The 18,292-nt window shown below is 41.3% G+C and overlaps 1 protein-coding gene across 1 annotated transcript in view; it reads right to left on the reverse strand.

Annotated features, from left to right (window-relative positions):
• Nucleotides 1-8,976: 8,976 nt before the first annotated feature.
• POC1B (POC1 centriolar protein B) overlaps nucleotides 8,977-18,292 on the reverse strand; it is a 175,151-nt gene continuing 165,835 nt past the window's right edge. Inside the window, exons 10-11 of the mRNA XM_006889502.1 lie at nucleotides 14,429-14,647; nucleotides 8,977-9,081 (exon numbers count right to left, since the gene is read on the reverse strand). Coding sequence (XP_006889564.1) covers nucleotides 8,977-9,081; nucleotides 14,429-14,647 — 324 coding nt within the window. The remainder of the gene's footprint in view (nucleotides 9,082-14,428; nucleotides 14,648-18,292) is intronic.

Here is an 18,292-nt window from a genome sequence, read left to right on the forward strand (position 1 = left end):
AAAAAAAAATACTGAAGAAAAAGAAGGAAAAAAAAAAAGTATATCAGAGCAGATGAAGATGGTCCAGGATATGATTCATATCTATTATTCACAGGGTGACTAGGTGTTGTGGTTCACTTGATACCACCTAACAATAACTATTGTGTACTGAATTGGAACTGACCCATAGCTGACCCTCCAGGGGGTTTTCAGAGCCAGTTAATTGCATGGGAAGATACTGCACAGCCTTCTCCCACAGAGCAGAACGTGGCCTCATACCATATGCCTTTGGTATTGCAGTGTAGCTCCTTGCCATTAAGCTACTAGCGCTCCCTAACAATAAGTAATTACAGCATCCAAATAATACAGAGCTCCGGTGGCCTAATGGTAAGAAGTTACACTGACAACACAAAGGCAAGCAGTTCAAACCCACCGGGTGATCTGAGGGAGGAATATGGGCAATCTCCTTCTTGGAGATTTACATACTTTGAAGACCTGCTGGATGGTCAGCTATGAGTCCATTCTGACTCAATGGCGCATCACAACAATAACAACATTCAATAATGGTGACAAATTATGAGGAGGAATGTGGCATCAGGATTGGAGGAATAGTCATCAACGACCTGAGTTATGCAGATGACACCATCTTTCTTGCTAAACCTAAGTAGGACCTGAAGCGTTTGCTGCAGAAAAATCAAAGACCGTGGTCAACAATACGGATTGAAGCGCAACATTGAGAAAACAAAGATCCTCACCACTGGGCCAACTGGCAGCACCATGATAGATGGAGAAGAGAGTGAAGTTGTTAACAATTTCAGCTTGTTTGGTTCCATAATCCATGCTCTTGGCACCAGGAACCTCTCCAGCGTACTGAAGAGCAACCTCGTCAGTCTAGAGACTAAGGTGTGCCTAATCCAGGCTAGTGTCTTTGCAATTACTTGCTATCCACCAGAGAACTGGTAAATGACTAAGATGGCAAAAGCAAGAATTGATGCCTTTGAGCTGTGGTGCTGGAGAAGAGTGTTGAACATACCATGGACTGCCAGGAGAACAAACAGGTCTGTCCTGGAGTGGGTGAAACCAGCCTGCTCCCTGGAGTCAAGGATTTTGACACTCCATTTCACATACTTTGGGCATGTGGCCAGGAGGGACCAGTTTTTGTCGAAGGACATCATACTTGTAAGCATGGAGGGAAAGCACAGGAGAGGGAGACTCTGGATGTAATAGACTGACAGAGTAACTGGATTAATGGGGGCAGGTGTGTCAGAGTTATGGAGATTGGCTCAGGATAAGGCAGAGTTCAGATCTATTGTGCATAGGATCATTTTAAGTGACAGGTGACTCTAGGGTACATAACAACAATAAAACAAGATATGAGATGTGGAAGAAAAAGCAAACAGTAAATATAAGTCATGCAAAGACTTCAATATCTATGGCAGAAACCAGACACGGGACAAAGCACAAATGCCTAAGGGGAGCAGACAGAAATATAAAATAGTAGAAGGAAGACTAATGGACATAGAAGAATTTAATGAAACAACATATGAGCAAGAGCCTGTGGTGATGAGGGAAGAAGTTCAAGCTGCTCTGAAAGAACTGGCAAAAAAAAACAAACCAGGCCCCAGGAATTGACGACATACCAACTGACATATTTCAACAAACAGATGCTGCCCTGGACATGCTCACTAAGTTGTGCCAAGAAATCTGGAGGACAGCTTCCTGGCCAAGTGACTTAAAGAGATCCATATTTGTTCCCATTCCAAAGAAAGGTGAACTGACAGAGTGTGGAAATTATTGAACAATATCATTGATTTCACTTGCAAGCAAGGTTCTGGTAAAAATTAACCAAAAACAAGTGGAATAACATATCAATAGAGAACTGCCAGAAATGCAGGCAGTGTAACTAGGGATGTTATATAATGCTAGATGGATTTTGGCTGAAAGCAAATAGTATCAGAGGAATATCTGTGTTTCACTGACTATGCAAAGGCATGTGACCATGTGGATCACGACAAACTGTGGCTAACTCTGAGAAGAACACTTGATCGTGCTTATGTAAAACCTCTACTTGGACTAGGAGGCAGCTGTCAGAACAGAGCAAGGAAACATAGCATGGTTCAAAATTGGGAAGGGTGTATGCCATGCAAGTGTCTTATCTCCAAACCTTTTCAATCTATATTGTTTGTTGTTGTTGTTGTTATGAGCTGCTTGTGACTCATAGCGACCCTATGTACAAGAGCCCTAAATCCTGCTCTATCCTGTGCAAAGCTCAGTCTCGAACACACTCCCACCACCCCAATCACTGTATCAAACCATCTCATTGAGGATCTTCATCTCCTGCGCTGTCCCTCCACTCTCCCAAACATGATGTCCCTCTCCAAGGACCGGTCCCTCCTTGCAACATTCCCAAAGCATGTCAGATGAAACTCCAGAATCCTTGACTCCAAGGAGCAGCCTGGCTTTACCATCTCCAGGACAAACCTGTTTGTTCTCCTAGCAGTCCATGGTATACTCAACACTCTTCTCCAGCACCACAGCTCAAAGACATCAATTCTCCTGTCATCCCTAGTCACTGTCCAGCTCTCTGATGCATAGCATGAATCTATGAGGGACAGATCATCTGGCAGACTAGGCTCTGTGAGGTGGAATGTGGCATCAGGATTGGAGGTAGACTTATCAACAATCTGCGTTATGCAGATGACACAATGCTGCTTGCTGAAACTGAGGAGGACCTGAAGTGCCTGCTGCAGAAGGTCAAGGACTGCAGCCTTCAATATGGATTGAAGCCCAACATCAAGAAAACAAAGATTTTTACCACTGGGCCAATAGGCAGCATCATGATAGACAATGAAGAGATTAGGATTGTAAACAGCTTCAGTTTGCTTGGCTTCACAATCAACACTCTTATTACCAGCAGCCAGCAAATTAAAGGATGAATTTAATTGGGAAAGTCTGCTGTCAGAGAGCTCTCCAAAGTACTGAAGAGCAATGATGCCAGTCTGGAGACTAAGGTGCGCCTGATCCCGGCCATGGCCTTTGCAATTACCTGCTATGCGTCAGGAAGGTGGACAATGACTAGGGATGATAGAAGGAGAATTGATGCCTTTGAGTTGTGGTGTTGGAGATTCCTTCTCTATCCTGTGCCAACCTCATTACTCCCACCACCCCAATCACTATATCAATCCATCTCATCAAGGATCTGCCTCTCCTTCCAGTCTCCCAAAGATGATGTCTCTCTCCAAGGACTGGTCCCTCCTTGCAACTATGGACTGCTAAGAGAAAAAAACCAGGTTCTTCCTAGAGAGGGTGAAGCCAGGCTGTTCCTTGGAGGCAAGGATTCTGAGGCTTTGTCTGACATACTTTGGACATGTTGCAAGCAGAGACCAGTCCTTGGAGAGGGACGTCATGCTTGGGAGGGTGGAGGAACCCTGCAGGAGAGGAAGACCCTCCATGAGATGGACTGATTCAGTGACTGGCTTAATGGGGGTAGGTGTGTCAAAAACAATAAGATTGGCACAGGACAGAGCAGGGTTTAGGACTGTTGTACACAGGGTCGCTATGAGTCATAGGTGACTTGACAGCACATAACCACCACCACAAGAGGGAGGTGTGTCTAGGAAGGTGCGGACCCCTGGAACACACCTTTCCTTATATCAAGCATTCCCGCCAACTCTAGCTTACAATTGCCATTGAGCCACGCAGGAAGGATTCAATGTGCCCAGGTTTCCAAGGAAGTCAGAAAGCGACATTTTAATAGGAAATTTCCAATTTAAAATGATTGCCAGTGCTTTATTTTTGGCCTCTACCTCTACCATGAGCCGTGCAGACAGCTCTGCAGCTGGGTCTGTGTTCACTCACACAAGCGGCTATTCAGTCTCTATCGGCATGACAAGTGTAAATTAAAATTTGAAATCCTTAGTAAAATCCTGACATGCACAAATATTCAGATAAAACTAGAAAGATAAAACACAGACAATTTCTTTGTTACTGTAACTTTTTTTTTTACATCATAGGTTTTAAGTATTTAGTATAAAAAAAATGACTTAATAAAATCTATGGAAGCAGGAGTGGCATCCACTACCCTAAGCTTGTATTTCATAGCTGCCTAGGTGCTTACTGGAGAAGTACAGTCTTACTCAAGGTCAAAGAAAGACTTCAACATGGATTACACCTCAACATGAAGAAAGTCCTCACTACTGGACCAAGAAAAAAAAAACCATCATAATTGATGAAGAAAAGACTGTGGTTATCAAAGAATTCATTTTACTTGTATCCATAATCAGTATCTCTGGAAGCAGGAGCCAAGAAGTAAGAAAAATGCATTGCTTTGAGTAAATCTGTTGTCAGAGACCTCTCCAACACGCTAAAGAGCAAAGACGTCCATTTATAGACCAAGGTGCTCTTCACCCAAGTCCAAGTATTTTCTGTTGCTTCTTATGCATCTGAAAGTTGGACAATGACTAAGGAAGCCCAGAGAAGAACTGCTGTCTTTAATTTTGTCGTCAGCAAAGAACATTCAGTATGTCATGGACTGCCCAAAGAACAAACTAGTTTGTCTTGGAGGAAATACACCCGGGGAGCTCTTTAGAGGCAAGGAGGGTGAAACGTCATTGCACACTTTGGACATGTTTTTGGGAGGGGGAAGAAGGTATCATGCTGAGAAAGGTCGAAGGTCAGAGAGAGGAAGACTCTCAACTAATGGACTGACAGCATGACTGCAACAGGGGACCGGCGCATATCAGAGATCTTGATTCAGGCACAGGAAAGGGCAAGGTTAACAGTTGCAATAGCAACCCAGGTGTACTAACTGGATGTCCCATTTTCTTCTGCACTGTTTGAAAAACTTAAACCTCGAGATTAAGAGTTCATTTATTTGAAAGTGTGACACAAATGAGGCTTCTGGAGTGTCAGGTTAATGAGAATTTATACACACACACACATACACACACACACTCTGGTGGTCAGTGACAGCACTGTGCCGACCCTGCAGAAGAACCAGGCTGCACCCACAGCTGACAATTTATCTCTAAATATCTCCAAATGATGTGACGACATATGAAATGGCTGCTTCGGCTTTTTCCTTCATAGAAATTCTGAAGCTTCATTCCTGCTTGAGCACTTACCCGACATTGTTTCTTGAACTAGGCTCAGAGGCAAGCTGCCAAGGAATATCTTAATCACCTGATGGAAGCCACTCCAGTGATGACACGCACGCACACAGACTCACCATCACTTAGTCAAGTCCAGCTCCTGGTGACTCTCCATGGAGTTTCGAAAGCTGTCAAAGCTAATACGAGGAGTTTGTTCAGCTGAGGAGGTTAAAATCTGCAACTAAGCAGCTGTCACCATTTATCCACAGATTATATGCTGTGTGCGGCCTCTAATCTGAGCAGTGGTTCTGGAACTCCATCAAGGACCACAAGGCAGAGTCCCGACCCTCATGGATTTTACTATTTCAGGCATGATACACACACATAAAAAACAGCATGGGAAGATAATGAGTGTGCTGGAGAAAGTGAAGAAGGTAAGAAGGACAAGTCACATAGCAGAAGGGTGACTATTTAATATGGAGTAATGAGAGGATATTGTGAGGAACACCTGGGGTGAGGGGGCGAGTGTGTCCAGGCAGAGGAACTGAGGGTATAAATGCCCTTAAGCAGGAACAGTTTTGCTAGTTCAAAGTACAAGAGTTCACTACAGACAGAGCTTAGGGGCTGACAGTAAGACATGAAGTGAGATTAAAGAGGAAGGAACGGGGGTTAGATCATGTACTGTCAAGTTAGGGCTTTTACTAAGTCAGATTGTACCCTGGAGAGTTTTGAGAAGAGCTATGGATAGGCTCTGACTCAGGATTTTCAAGAACCTCTCTGGTTATCTGTATAAGAGGGAAGGTACAGAGATTAAAGAGGCAATGCACTCATCCAGGTAAGAGGCCACAGTGCTGGCCCTGGAGGTGCTGGGAAATAGTCAAGGGTCCCACTCATTCTGACCAGACTCGCTGGAGGACTATATAAGGCGGAATAAGAGCAAGATGAGTCAAAGATGACACCAAGGTCTTCAGCTTGAGCAACTGTGAGAAGAGTTGATATTTTTCGAAACAGTGACGACTAGGAGGGAAATGAATCATCCAAGAAGATGGATTCTATGAAGAAGAATGTGTCATCAGGAAAGGAGAAGAGTCATGAGCAGCCTGCGTTCTGGAGATGACACAACCCTGCCTGCTGAAAGTGAGGACTTCAAACACTTGTTGCCAGAAGACTATGGCCTTCAATATGGATTACATCTCAACATCCAAATGACAAAAATCTTCACCATTGGTCTGATAAGTATCATCATCATAGGTGGAGAAATGATTGACATTGTAATGATTTCATTTTACTACCAGCAGTCAGGAGGTCCGGAGACACACTGCACTGAACAAGTCTGCAGTTAGGGACCTTACTGAGGAGTAATCATGTTAGTTTGAAGACTAAGATGTGCCTGATTCAGGTTATGGTCTTTTTGGCCATTTGCTATGCATCTGAGAGCTGGACAGTGAATAAGGATGACAGAAGAATTGATGTCTTGGAGTTACGGTATTAGAGAAGAGTAAGGGCCTGTTAAAAAACCAAACAGAAATAATTTGGAAAAAGTCCAGTCAGAGTGCTCTTTGCAAGGAAGCATGGCAAATCTTCATCTCACATACTTTGGACATGTTGTTAGCAAAGGCTATTCTTTGGAGAGGGATATTGTGCTGGGAAATGTGGAGGGTCAGCGAAAGAGAGGAAGGCCCTCAAAAAGATGGGATGGGTTAACACAGTGACTGCAGCAATGGGCTCAAGTATCTCAGAGCAGATGAGCACTGGACAGGATAGGACATGGTTCAGATCTGTTCATAGGGTCGCTATGAACAGTACTCAACTCAATGGCACTTAAGAACAGCAACAACAATAACAGAGGGGAAGCTGATGGAAGTGGGAGGAGGGAGTAATCTAGTAGACTTCTGAATGGAGATGTGGATCAGGCAGTTAGGTATACAAGTTAGGAAAGAGAGGGCTAGAATCTAATGAAGTAACATTCCTCAACAGTATTTTGTGTTGTTGTGTTTTTTTTTTAAAAGGAAGAAGTAGGGAGAGAAAGAGCAAGGTCAAATGACCCTCCTGAAAGAGTTTTAAAGCATTTTCATTGTCATCAGTGATTTTATTTCACTTTTAAAGGGCAATGATGGATGTGAAAACAAGACAACATATGTAGGAAATGTCTAAAGCTGGTTCAGTGGTTCCTAATGTGTGGTCCTCTGATTAGCAGCATCAGACAAGCGCCAATGAGCTCGTCAGAAATCCACAGGGACCCAACCCCGACCTGGTGATGCAGGGTCTCTGGGGACTGGGGCCAGGAAGCTGTTCTGACAAGTTCTCCAGCCTGTCCTTCTGCACACTAAAGGCTAAGCGAATTACAAGATAAGAAATTTCGTGTTTCCAGGTTTAAGAATTTGAAAAATAAAGAGGACAACTCTTTATTTTTTAAAGAAAAAATATCTTTATTGTTTGAAGCACAGAAAGAGTAAAAAAGCAGTATGACATTTCATTTCTTAGTCCTCTCAATGAGGTAATAAAAATACACTTAGTCTTTGTAAACTCTTAAAAAATCTAAAAGTTCACACATTTTATGATCTAAAAAGGCACAACACAAAATGATATGATTAAAAAACCCCCACCTCACAGATACAATTGAAATTACCGCAGGAAAATGTTCTAAACTAACTCTCTCTCTCTCTCTCTCCTTCATTTTCTTTCTTCTTTACCAAATACATTTTCCCTTCAGTCACCATAGACACCACACATTGGACTGGTTTCTATCGTTTCCTTTTTTCTTGATAAAGGTTAACATAAAAACAAGCTAAAATTAATTTACCTATTTTTTGACACTTTGATCTCTTACTTGTTAAAGATAAAAAGGAAACAAGATTCTTACTTTGTAACCAAGATTTTTCTTTATGGCTGGCTCATTCTAATTTTGTCTCAAATCACAATTCATTAAAAAAATGGGAAGACAGTGGTACACATGGCGTTTTTAAGTGCTTATTATGCAGCTGCCAAAATCCCCAAAGGCAGTAATACTTCTTCTGCATGTGTACATACATGTGTGTGTATTTAAAATATAGTTGCATCATTCTGGTTTTTTGAACATACTAAAGTCACACTAGCATAATCTCTGTGAGCCATGATCACAGGTTTGGATACAAGTCAAATCAATCATTGCACTCATTTGAGAAAGGAAAGATATATTGTGCTTTATGTGGGTCTAAAGCTTCATTTTCATTTAGGCTGAGCAAACAATAAATAATGTACACTATAAATTAAGTAAAACCCCTCTGTTCTATGCCTTACATGTATGCTTCTAATGAAAGCAAGTGTTTTCTTGCTATGGAAATTCTGTGGATTTAGAATTTTTGCTGGATGGTTATTTTCAAAGCTTCAGTCAGAAAGGATATATTTTTAACAATTGAAAGAAATAGTATGCATTTGATAAATAATTCATTCTTTGCATATAAAAGGCTTGTTTTACAGATAAATGCATTATTTTATCAGGAGAGTGTTATTTCCTAAAGAAATATAGTAATTGCTCTAATGAACTGTCTAAACATGGTCAATCTGAAATTATTTAACAAAGAAGTCAAATACTTTTTTTGAATTGGATATGATTAAACAATGAAATCCAGAGATTTTCTTGGCAAGATTTGGACTCTAAATGAAACTTGGCATTTTAAATAATATGAGGGGAAAATACAGTCACTTGAATGCTTATCACTTTATTACTACAATTCTAAATAGTAATATTTTCAACTAGTCCTTGACGCTGATTGTGTTTAACCCTTAGATATGCCTTTTTACCTTTTCCTCTGTTGCTCATGCTTTTACAAAAAATGTCAAGATACTTAGCTCACAGTTGTGTTACATAAGGCGTCCTGTATTATGGTCCTGAATATATGTCACGCTTCTGCTCTGAACTTTCTATTCAGCTTCTTTGCTGGGAGATAGTGAAAAGCTTTTGCTGATTTTCAAGGCAGTCTTTCAGCTTATCTTCTGTCAAAGTCAGTCGCTGCTCCAAAATGGAAACTGTCTGTAAAGAGGAGGAGAAGAGATCAGTACTGGGTGACAACGGGGGTAAGCTCTGCATAGGAGATCCTTCCTAGAACTGAGTGTCCACCCTTTTTGCCAAGTGGTTGGCTCAGAAAGGAACCTCAGAACTTCTGCATCTCTGCCCCATCACAAGGCAATGCACTGCCAGTCAGAGGAAAACGGGAGGGGGGAAAGGATGCATTTGAGAAGAAAAGTCTCTGCATGCAATTCTTATGCCTAATCTAAAGCATCAATGCCAAGTAAGATACTACAGCAATCCTCTCAGGGGTACTATAAGCTCCCGAGTGGAGTGAGAGTGGGGCACAAGTCCACACGATTGGCCCAGGTACTACTTAAATGCCATCACAGCTCATTCTGCCATAATCTCATTCATGATAAATCAGGTGGCGAGATCACTAGTTTAAGGGGAAAAAATGCTGCCAGTTCCTTCAGCGTAAGGATGAGAATAGCATCTCACAGAGTTATTAGAAGGACTGAATGAAACGATGCATGTAAAACATTCAATTTCTGTAAATTGATAGCTAGATCCAGGGACCTCAGTGGACTCAGGTTAGAACCCTTGGTAAGTGTGTCATACATACGTTCAGCAGGAGGCATATTCACAAGGTTTGAGAATTTCTTTTTGCGGTATCAGTAATTACTCAATGTCTAGATGTATTCACTCTTTGAGATTAAAAAGGATTATACTCTCATTCTGTAATATTGTCTGATATATTATTACCTCCTGCATATTAGCTGGGATAATGCTGTAGATAAGACCTCCTTCCCTTATGTACTATTTCGGTTTATAGGGGTATAGTTCAGTGGAAATCCTTGGTTATTTCCTAAGTTTCAAAGTAATGAAGCAGTTCCCTTTGAAGGTAACTGATTTTTTTTTTTTTTGGTAACATTTTTTTAAAAATAATTACTTAACCACTTTTGTTTTCATATTCTACATTTCACACTATAGATAAGGAATTATTTAAAATAATAATGATGTGGAAAGAATTACTGGAGAAGCTCAATATCAGCTGTGAAAACTAGGTCAGGTGCTGACCACAGAACAGACCAACTACTCATGTCCAAGTTCAAATTGAAACTAAAGAAAATGAAAACAAATCCACTAGAATCAAAATAGGACCTGAGTCTAACCCACTTGAATTAAAAAATCATCTCAAGAACAGGTTTGAAGCCGTGAACACTAATGATAGAAGATGAACTGAGATGCATGATGACATCAAGGATATCATCCATGAAGAATGCAAAAGGCCATTAAGGACAGAGGAGAGAAGAGAAAGCAAAGACCAAAATGGATCTCAGAAGAGACTCTAAATATTGCACTAGAATGTGAGAAGCCAATATAATAGGAAGAAATGATGATGTTAAAGAGCTGAACAGAAGTTTTTAAAGGTCAATTTGGGAAGACAAAGCAAAGTATTATTAACTAAATGTGCAAAGAACTGGAATCTGAAAATCAAAAGGGAAGAATTCACTATTTCTCAAGCTAAGAGAACTGAAGTACAAAATCAAGCCTTGAGTTGAAGTACTGAAAGATGCTATAAGAAAAGTTTGGAATGATCTAAGAAGCATCAAAAGAAGATGGAAGGAATACACAGAGTCACTGTACCAAAGCCATTTGGCTGACATGGAACCATTCCAGGAAGTAGCAGATGGTAAAGAACCAAAGTAATAAAGGGGAAAATTCAAGCTCCTCTGAAGGCACTGGAAAAAAAAAATAAGGCCCCAGGAATTTATGGAATACTAAGTGACATATTTCAACAAACAAATGCGGCCCTGCATATGCTCACCAGGCTGTGCCAGGAAATCTGGAGGACAGCTACCTGGCCAACTGGCTAGAAGAGATCCATATTTATTCCCATTCCCAAGAAAGGTGATACAACAGAATGTGGAAATTGTCAAACAATATCATTGATATCACATGCCAGCAAACTCTTGAGGAACATTACCCAAAAGCAGCTAGAGCTGTATGCTGACAAAGAAATGCCAGAAATACAAGCCAGATTTAGAAGATGTTGTGGCACGAGGGGTATCATTGCTGATGTCAGATGGATCTTGGCTGAAAGCAGAGAGTACCAGAGGATGTCTGTTTGTGTTTTATTAACTATGCAAAGTCTTGTGATGGCATGGATCACAACAAATTATGGCTAAGACTGAGAAGAATGGGAATCACAGAGCCCCTGATTGTGCTCACCTGTATCTAGACAGGAAGCCGTTGTCAGAAAAGAGCAAGGGAACACTGCATGGTTCCAAATCAAGAAAGGAGTGAGTCAGGGATGTATTCTATCTCCATACCTTTTCAATGTATATGCTGAACAGATCATTCAAGAAGCTGGACTTAAAGAAGAGTGTGGCATCAGGACTGGAGAAAGACCCACCAACAGCCTGCATTATGCAGATGACACAACCTTGTTGAAAGTGAGAAGGACTTGAAGTGCTTGCTTCAGAAGATCAAGGACTTCAGTCTTCAATATGGATTCTTTCTTAACAATGAGAAAGGAGAAATCCTCCCCACTAGGCCAATTGGCAGCACCATGATTGATGGAGAAAAGACTGAAGTTGTTAAGGACTTCATCTTACCTGGATCCACAATAGACATCCTTGGCACAGGCAGTCAAGAAATCAAAGACTAACTGCATTTGGAAAATCTGCTGTTAAGGACCTCTCTGGACTGTGAAGGAGCAATAGTGTCAGTCTAAAGACTAAGGTATGCCTGATAAAAGACATGCTCCTTACAATGCTGGCAATGCACCTGAAAGCTGGACAATGACTAAAGGATGACAGAAGAATCTATGCTTATGTGTTGTAGTGCTAAAGAAAAGCACTGAATTTCACATGGACTGCCAAGAGAACAGGTCTGCCTGGGAGAAAATGAAACTAGGGTGCTCCTTGGAAGCAAAGATGGTGAAACTCAGTGTCACATACTTTGGGCATTCTGTTAGGAGGGACCGGTCTTTGAGAAAGATTGATAGAGGGTCAGTGCAAAAGAGGAGAACCCTTGTCAAGACGGACTGTCACAGTGACTGTGGCAATGGGATCTGATGTTTTGGAAATGGAGAGGTTGACTCAGGATAGGGCAAGGTTTAAAGTTGTTGTTTGCAGGGCCACTCCACTTTGAGTTGCTGTAGATTCAATAGCACCTAACAGCAACAATTTATTTAGTGCTAAGTACATTTCAAGCATTTTACCAGACAGTTTAAACACAACAATCGCACCTGCTAAAGCTATGTTACTGTTGTTATGTACTGTCAAGCTGGAACCAAACCATAAATGACCCTCCAGTGGTTTTCAGAGGCTGGAAATTACAATGGGAGGAGACTCTTCACCTTTCTCTTACAAAGAAGCTAGTGGATTTGAACCACTTGCTTCTGGGTTGGTCACGCCTTACTACTTGGCAACCAGGGATCTCCAATAGCTTAACTTGTGGCCATGTCATAACTGTGTAACCTGTGATCAAGTCCACGCTGACAAATATCAAAGAATATAAGGTCATTCATTTAACCTTGACTCAGACTAAAAAAAAAAAGGTGAAAGGAATCATGAAGCTGAAGGAGTAGAGAGTAAAAAGTTTCATTTAGGGAAATCCTGAGGAGGACCTACCTTCAAAAAACGGCATCTTTGGTAAGAGAGTCAGGGCAATATAAGAAACAAGTCAGCCACAGGGAACTGGCCAAGAAGCCGAAGGGTGAACTGCCTTTTTAGGGAGGAAATGTGGGACAAATGCAGTGCAGGCACCTCCGGCACGGCCTTGGGAACGGAAACCTGGTAATTAGAATATGATGTCCATGAAGCATATCTTACAATTACTTCAAGTTCTCACAGGGTTCTTTCTCACAATCAAGATCCCACAATTCACCGACATTCTACTTAACTTGAAAGGCCTTGAGATTAAAATGTACAGCCGAGATTGAGAACTGGGTTCAACGATTTCCATGCAAGAGCTATTTTAACCTGAAACATTCATTCTGAACAAGTAACAGAAAACTCTGTAGTTCACTTTTAACCTCTGTTAACTGTGCGACTTCTGACAATGTCCACACTGTGGGGTATCAGTATCCTCATTATACACATCAAAGAGGAACAACAAAAGCCTCACTCAGAGGACACAATGAATCTGCAGAACTGGATAAGAAACCTTTGGTGTATCGACTTCCGTCAACCCCCTTCCATTAAAGGGCATGTACAGTGGTCAAGAGAGGAAAGACCTGTGGTATATTACTTAAGATGCACTGTATTCTTTTGTTGCAAAGGTAAATTGGTTTCAAAGGACTGGGTAATATTCTAAAGTGGGAATACAAAACAACCACCACTGTTAAAACACAGAACCAATGAGGGAGTTTTGCTTTTCAAGGAGAGGAGCGAACGGGGGGGGGGGGGGTTGTGCGGGCAGAAGGGTGCAACAATGAATGAATGGAATTCCAAAATCTCTGTAGATGTTCACTGCATTGAAAAATAAACAAACTAAATTAAAAAAAAAAACAACAAAGAAAAACACAGAACCAATGAATTCTGAAGGTACAGACAGACAGTCTCTGAAATTTATACCACTTGCTGAAAGATTAATTCTCAAAATAGGAAAAGGAAGTGAAGTAAGGGGCTTTGGAATAAGGGATGCTATACTGGCTCAGGACAGGGAAGGGTTCAGAGCTGCCGTACATAGGGTAGCCAATATACATTGCAGGCGACTCAATGATACATAATAACCATAGCATACTATGACAGGTTTGGAAGCAGGAGTGGCATCCACTTCTAAAGAACATACCTCCAGAAACGCTATGAACTTTGATAAATGTTGATAGTTAGAGAGGAGCTTCAGGCCTTTTGTTCATAGGGTTGCTATGAGTCATGCTCGACTTGAACGTAATTGACAACATCATACTGGACAGTGAATAGTTTTGGAGTGAAGAACTATATTGCACTGGCAATATTTCATAGTAACTTGCTATTTTTCTCTAGGCCCTAAATACTTCTTTTGGATTAGATCAAAGCTAATCTTCTAAACACACAGATGAATTCCCAGCAAAAGCATTACTGTTAAGAAACAAATTAGCTTCTAATACAGAGTAAGACCACTATTCATAGCACACATGACTCCTTCCTGGCCTTAGGAGGAGAGAGAGAACACAATGTGTATGTGTAAGTGTGCCCGTGAGTACAGGCACGGGCTAGCGGTACACTCTCACATGCTCTGCGGAGCGGAGCTCGGCAGAGGGGTTTCTGCCCTATTTATTGCCATCTGGAACTTGCCTTGCTAAGAAGTAACTAAGTTTGCAACCCACTCTACCCAGGGATGTTCTGAATTTCTTACCACAGAGTGCATGCCAGCCCACCTGGGTCAAAACATTGAGCTGTTCCATGATATGTTCTAATGCATCAGTCACCGCCATTGGTATGCTTCGCTGGCTCTCGAAGGGAAGGTCGTTTATGTCGTCTACTTTCTTTTTCACGTTTACTGGTGAACTGTCTGATGGTATTAACAGAGGGTTCAGAAAACACCCGTTGATCTCTTCACTCTTGTCTGGCGGGGTTCTGAAGGTGGTTTCTGTTGTCTGTCATAACGGGAAAGAGATTCATAGTTATACTTTCCAGGCTTTAAAATTATATGTAAAAATCTTCAGCAATCCTTTTCTAAAAAGCTTACCTTTCCGTTTAATTGCCCATCTTCAACTATAGCAAGTTATAGGAAAATAACAATTATAAGAAGGAAAAACCCACAGTGAATTGTGAACATTTGTAATTTTCCTTGATTTTTTAAAAAAATGAAATATACTTGGTATTACTCTACTTGGGAGATCAGGTATTCTACTATTACACTGATAAGTAATTAGCTTAAAAACAAACCTATGACAATAAGCAATATAAAAACAAAATGGAAAAAAAATCTCTATAAAATACTGTTGTTGTAGTTAAGTGCCGTCAAATCAACTATAGACTCACAGCAACCCTATGAACAGAAGACCTGAACCCTGTCCTATCCTGTGCCATCCTCACACTTCCTGACACACAAGAGCCCATTGCGGCAGTCACTCTGTCAATCCACTTGGCTGAGGGTCTTCTTCACCTTTGCCGACATTCCACCATTCCCAGCATCAAGTTCTTATCCAAGGAATAGCCCCTTTAGCAACATGCCCAAAGTATGTGATGTGAAGCCTCATCATTCTTTCCCCCAATGAGCACTAAGGACCAATTTCATGTGGATATGGATATTTGAGTGGTATTTTAAGATAGCACTTAAATGGGATGGGTCTGCAGGCTGGCCAGGGGCCTGGGGCCTCCACTCTGGGAGTTTGGCTGCTAGCTAGCATCTTGATGGTGGCCATGTCAGTCACGTAAGGGAAGTTTTTTGGGTCGTGTTTGATGTGTGTTACTGCTCTCCCCTCCGCCCCCCAAAGTGGGTGTCCTTGAGCCTTTGACCAAGGGTAGAGGTCTACTAGAGGGTGTGATTTGGCCCTCAGGCCAAATGTATTACTTTTCGAATGAATATTCTTTAAATGACATAGCAATCGTTTTGCTGTACTGAACAAGCCAGAGTTGCTGTGATGCTGCACACTGTTCTGTAGTCTTGTCAAATACCGTAATGGTCACTCATTGTGTACAATGTTTGGATGAGCTTCCAGATTGATTCATGCTGGGAAACAGGAGTGGCATCCACTTCCTAAACTAGATGCCTCTGGAAACTCTACAAACTCCCTAAACTCTATAAATGTACAGAAATGATGTTATAGAACAGGGTTCAGGTCTTTTGTGCAAACCTTACTCTGAGTCATATTCAACTTGATGACACTTGCTGTTGATTGTCTTTGAATTGAGCACTACTCATAGCAACCCTATGAACAAAAGGCTTGAAGCCCCTCTATACAGTTACTGACATTTATCAAAGTTCATAGAGTTTCTGAGGTATGTTATTTAGGAAGTGGATACTGCTCCTGCTTCCAAACCTGTCACAGTATGTTACTGTTTTTATATGCCATTGAGTCACTTGTGACGTACAGTGACCCTATAAACAACAGCTCTGAACCCTTGTCTTGAACCAGTTTCACTAAATCTGACACCCCAATCCCCTTTGCGTCAGTTACTGTATCAATCCATCTCATCCAGGGTCTCCCTCTTCTGTGCTGTCCGTCCACCCTTCTGAGCATGATGTCCTTCTCCAAGGACCAGTCTCTCCTGGCCATATGCCCAAAGTAAGTGAGGCTGAGCTTCAAAATACTATCCTCCAAGGAGAGACTTGGTTTCACCCTCTCCAAGACAGACCCATTTGTTCTTGGCAGCCCATGGTATGTTCAAGACTCTTCTCCAGTACCACAGCTTGTGCGCATCTATTAATCTTCTGTCATCCCTAGTCATTGTCCAACTCTCTGAAGCATAACAAGTAGTTGAGAAGACTATAGCCTGGATTAGGCGCACCTTTGTATCTAGACTGACATTGTTGCTCTTCAGCACTCTGGAGAGGTCCATGAAAGCAGATTTTCCCAATCCAATCCGACTTTTGATTTCGGGACTGCTTATTGTTGTTTGTTGTTGTTGTTCAGTGCCATCGAGTCATAGGTGACTCATAGCGACCCTATGAATGAAAGTCCTCAACACTTGCGTGCATGACTTTCATCCTTTCTCCAGATTCATAGGGTTTCCAGAAGCAAGCTATTTACCAAAGTGGATGCCACTCCTACTTCCAAGCTTGTTTTAACTGGCGAGCGCCACCAAACACTGTCCACCACGGGTAACCGTTATCACATTTGACACATCAGTGTCACAGTGTTCAGCTTCACTGTGACAAGTTACCTCTGTACAGCAAGTGGACACACCAGGGCTATATGACCTAGAAGAATGTTAGGCCTTTGGGCCCCAGATTAGAGTCACCCACCTTTGGCTTGGTAGCATTGCTTTCGGTCCACTAGTCCAACTGGCCTCTCTCCATGACGCTAAATGAGACTAATGTTGTTATATCTAGAGGACCACTCTCCACTTTGTACATCACTCTTTGTCAATGTGGTGTATGAAGTAACCTGGGTTTGCTGTGATGCTGAACCTTGTGTCATAGGGGTATCAAATATCAGAATGTTTTCCCAATGTGGACAGTGTTTACTGGAGCTCCTAGTTGTATAACAGGTTTGGAAGAAGGAGTGGCATCAACTTTCTAAACTAGATGCCTCTGGAAACTCTATGAATTTGGAGAAAAGAGAATAGTTATGGAAAGACATTAAGTCTTTTGTTCATAGAGTCGCTATGCATTGTGCTTGACTTGATCGCAATCATCAACAACAAAATATCCATATCCACATGAAATTGGGCCTTTACCTCATACCATTTACCATGTTGCATCAAAATGGACCACAGACATAAATGTAAGAGCTCAAGCCTTGGGCTTGCGCTCAAGTCCTATGAGCAATATATGACAGATGTAATTCTCAAGAGAGAGAGAGATAAAATTCTCAAAAAACAAAGGCCCAAATCTTTGTAACTGTAGATTCAACAGTGGTTTCTTAGCTACAACACCAAAAGAATGAATCGCAAAAGGAAAACATATATCAGATTTTACAAATATTTGAAACTTTCTGTTTCCCAGGACAATAACAAGAAAATGAATAAATAACCCATACTTAACCCACAGGATGGGAGAGATTATTTGTAAACTATGTGTCTGATTAGGTACTTGTCTTCAGAAACTATTTTTAAAATGACAACTCAATTAAAAAATAACAATTTAAAAAATTATCAAAGGTTTTGGGTGTATATTTCTTGAAAGAAAATATACAGATGGTCAATAAGCACATAAGATGCCCACCATCATTAGTTATTAGGGAAATTCTGAGCAAAGTCACAAATGATGTCATTTTATACCTACCAAACAAAACCCTGCAGTTATTGAGTCAAGTTCAACTACAGCAGACTTATGTTTTTGAAGCTTTAAATCTTTATGGAGGAGAGTGCCCATCTTTCTTTCACAGAATCACTTATGGGCTTGAACCTCTAACCTTTAGGTTTGCAACTACACCCATAATTCATTATAGCATCCAGGGCTCCTGTTATATCTACTGTTGTTGTTATGTGTCACCAAGTCATCTTCAAATCATAGCAACCCTATATACCACAGCTCTGAAGCTTGCCCTGTCCTGAGGCAGTCTCACTGACTCTGATAAATCTACCCCTGATTGCCCTAGTCACTGTATTAATCCATCTCATTCAGGGTCGTC

Source organism: Elephantulus edwardii, unplaced genomic scaffold, assembly GCF_000299155.1.
Source record: "Elephantulus edwardii isolate Elephantulus edwardi_28Jun2011 unplaced genomic scaffold, EleEdw1.0 scaffold00078, whole genome shotgun sequence".
In the NCBI taxonomy this organism is placed as follows: domain Eukaryota; kingdom Metazoa; phylum Chordata; class Mammalia; order Macroscelidea; family Macroscelididae; genus Elephantulus; species Elephantulus edwardii.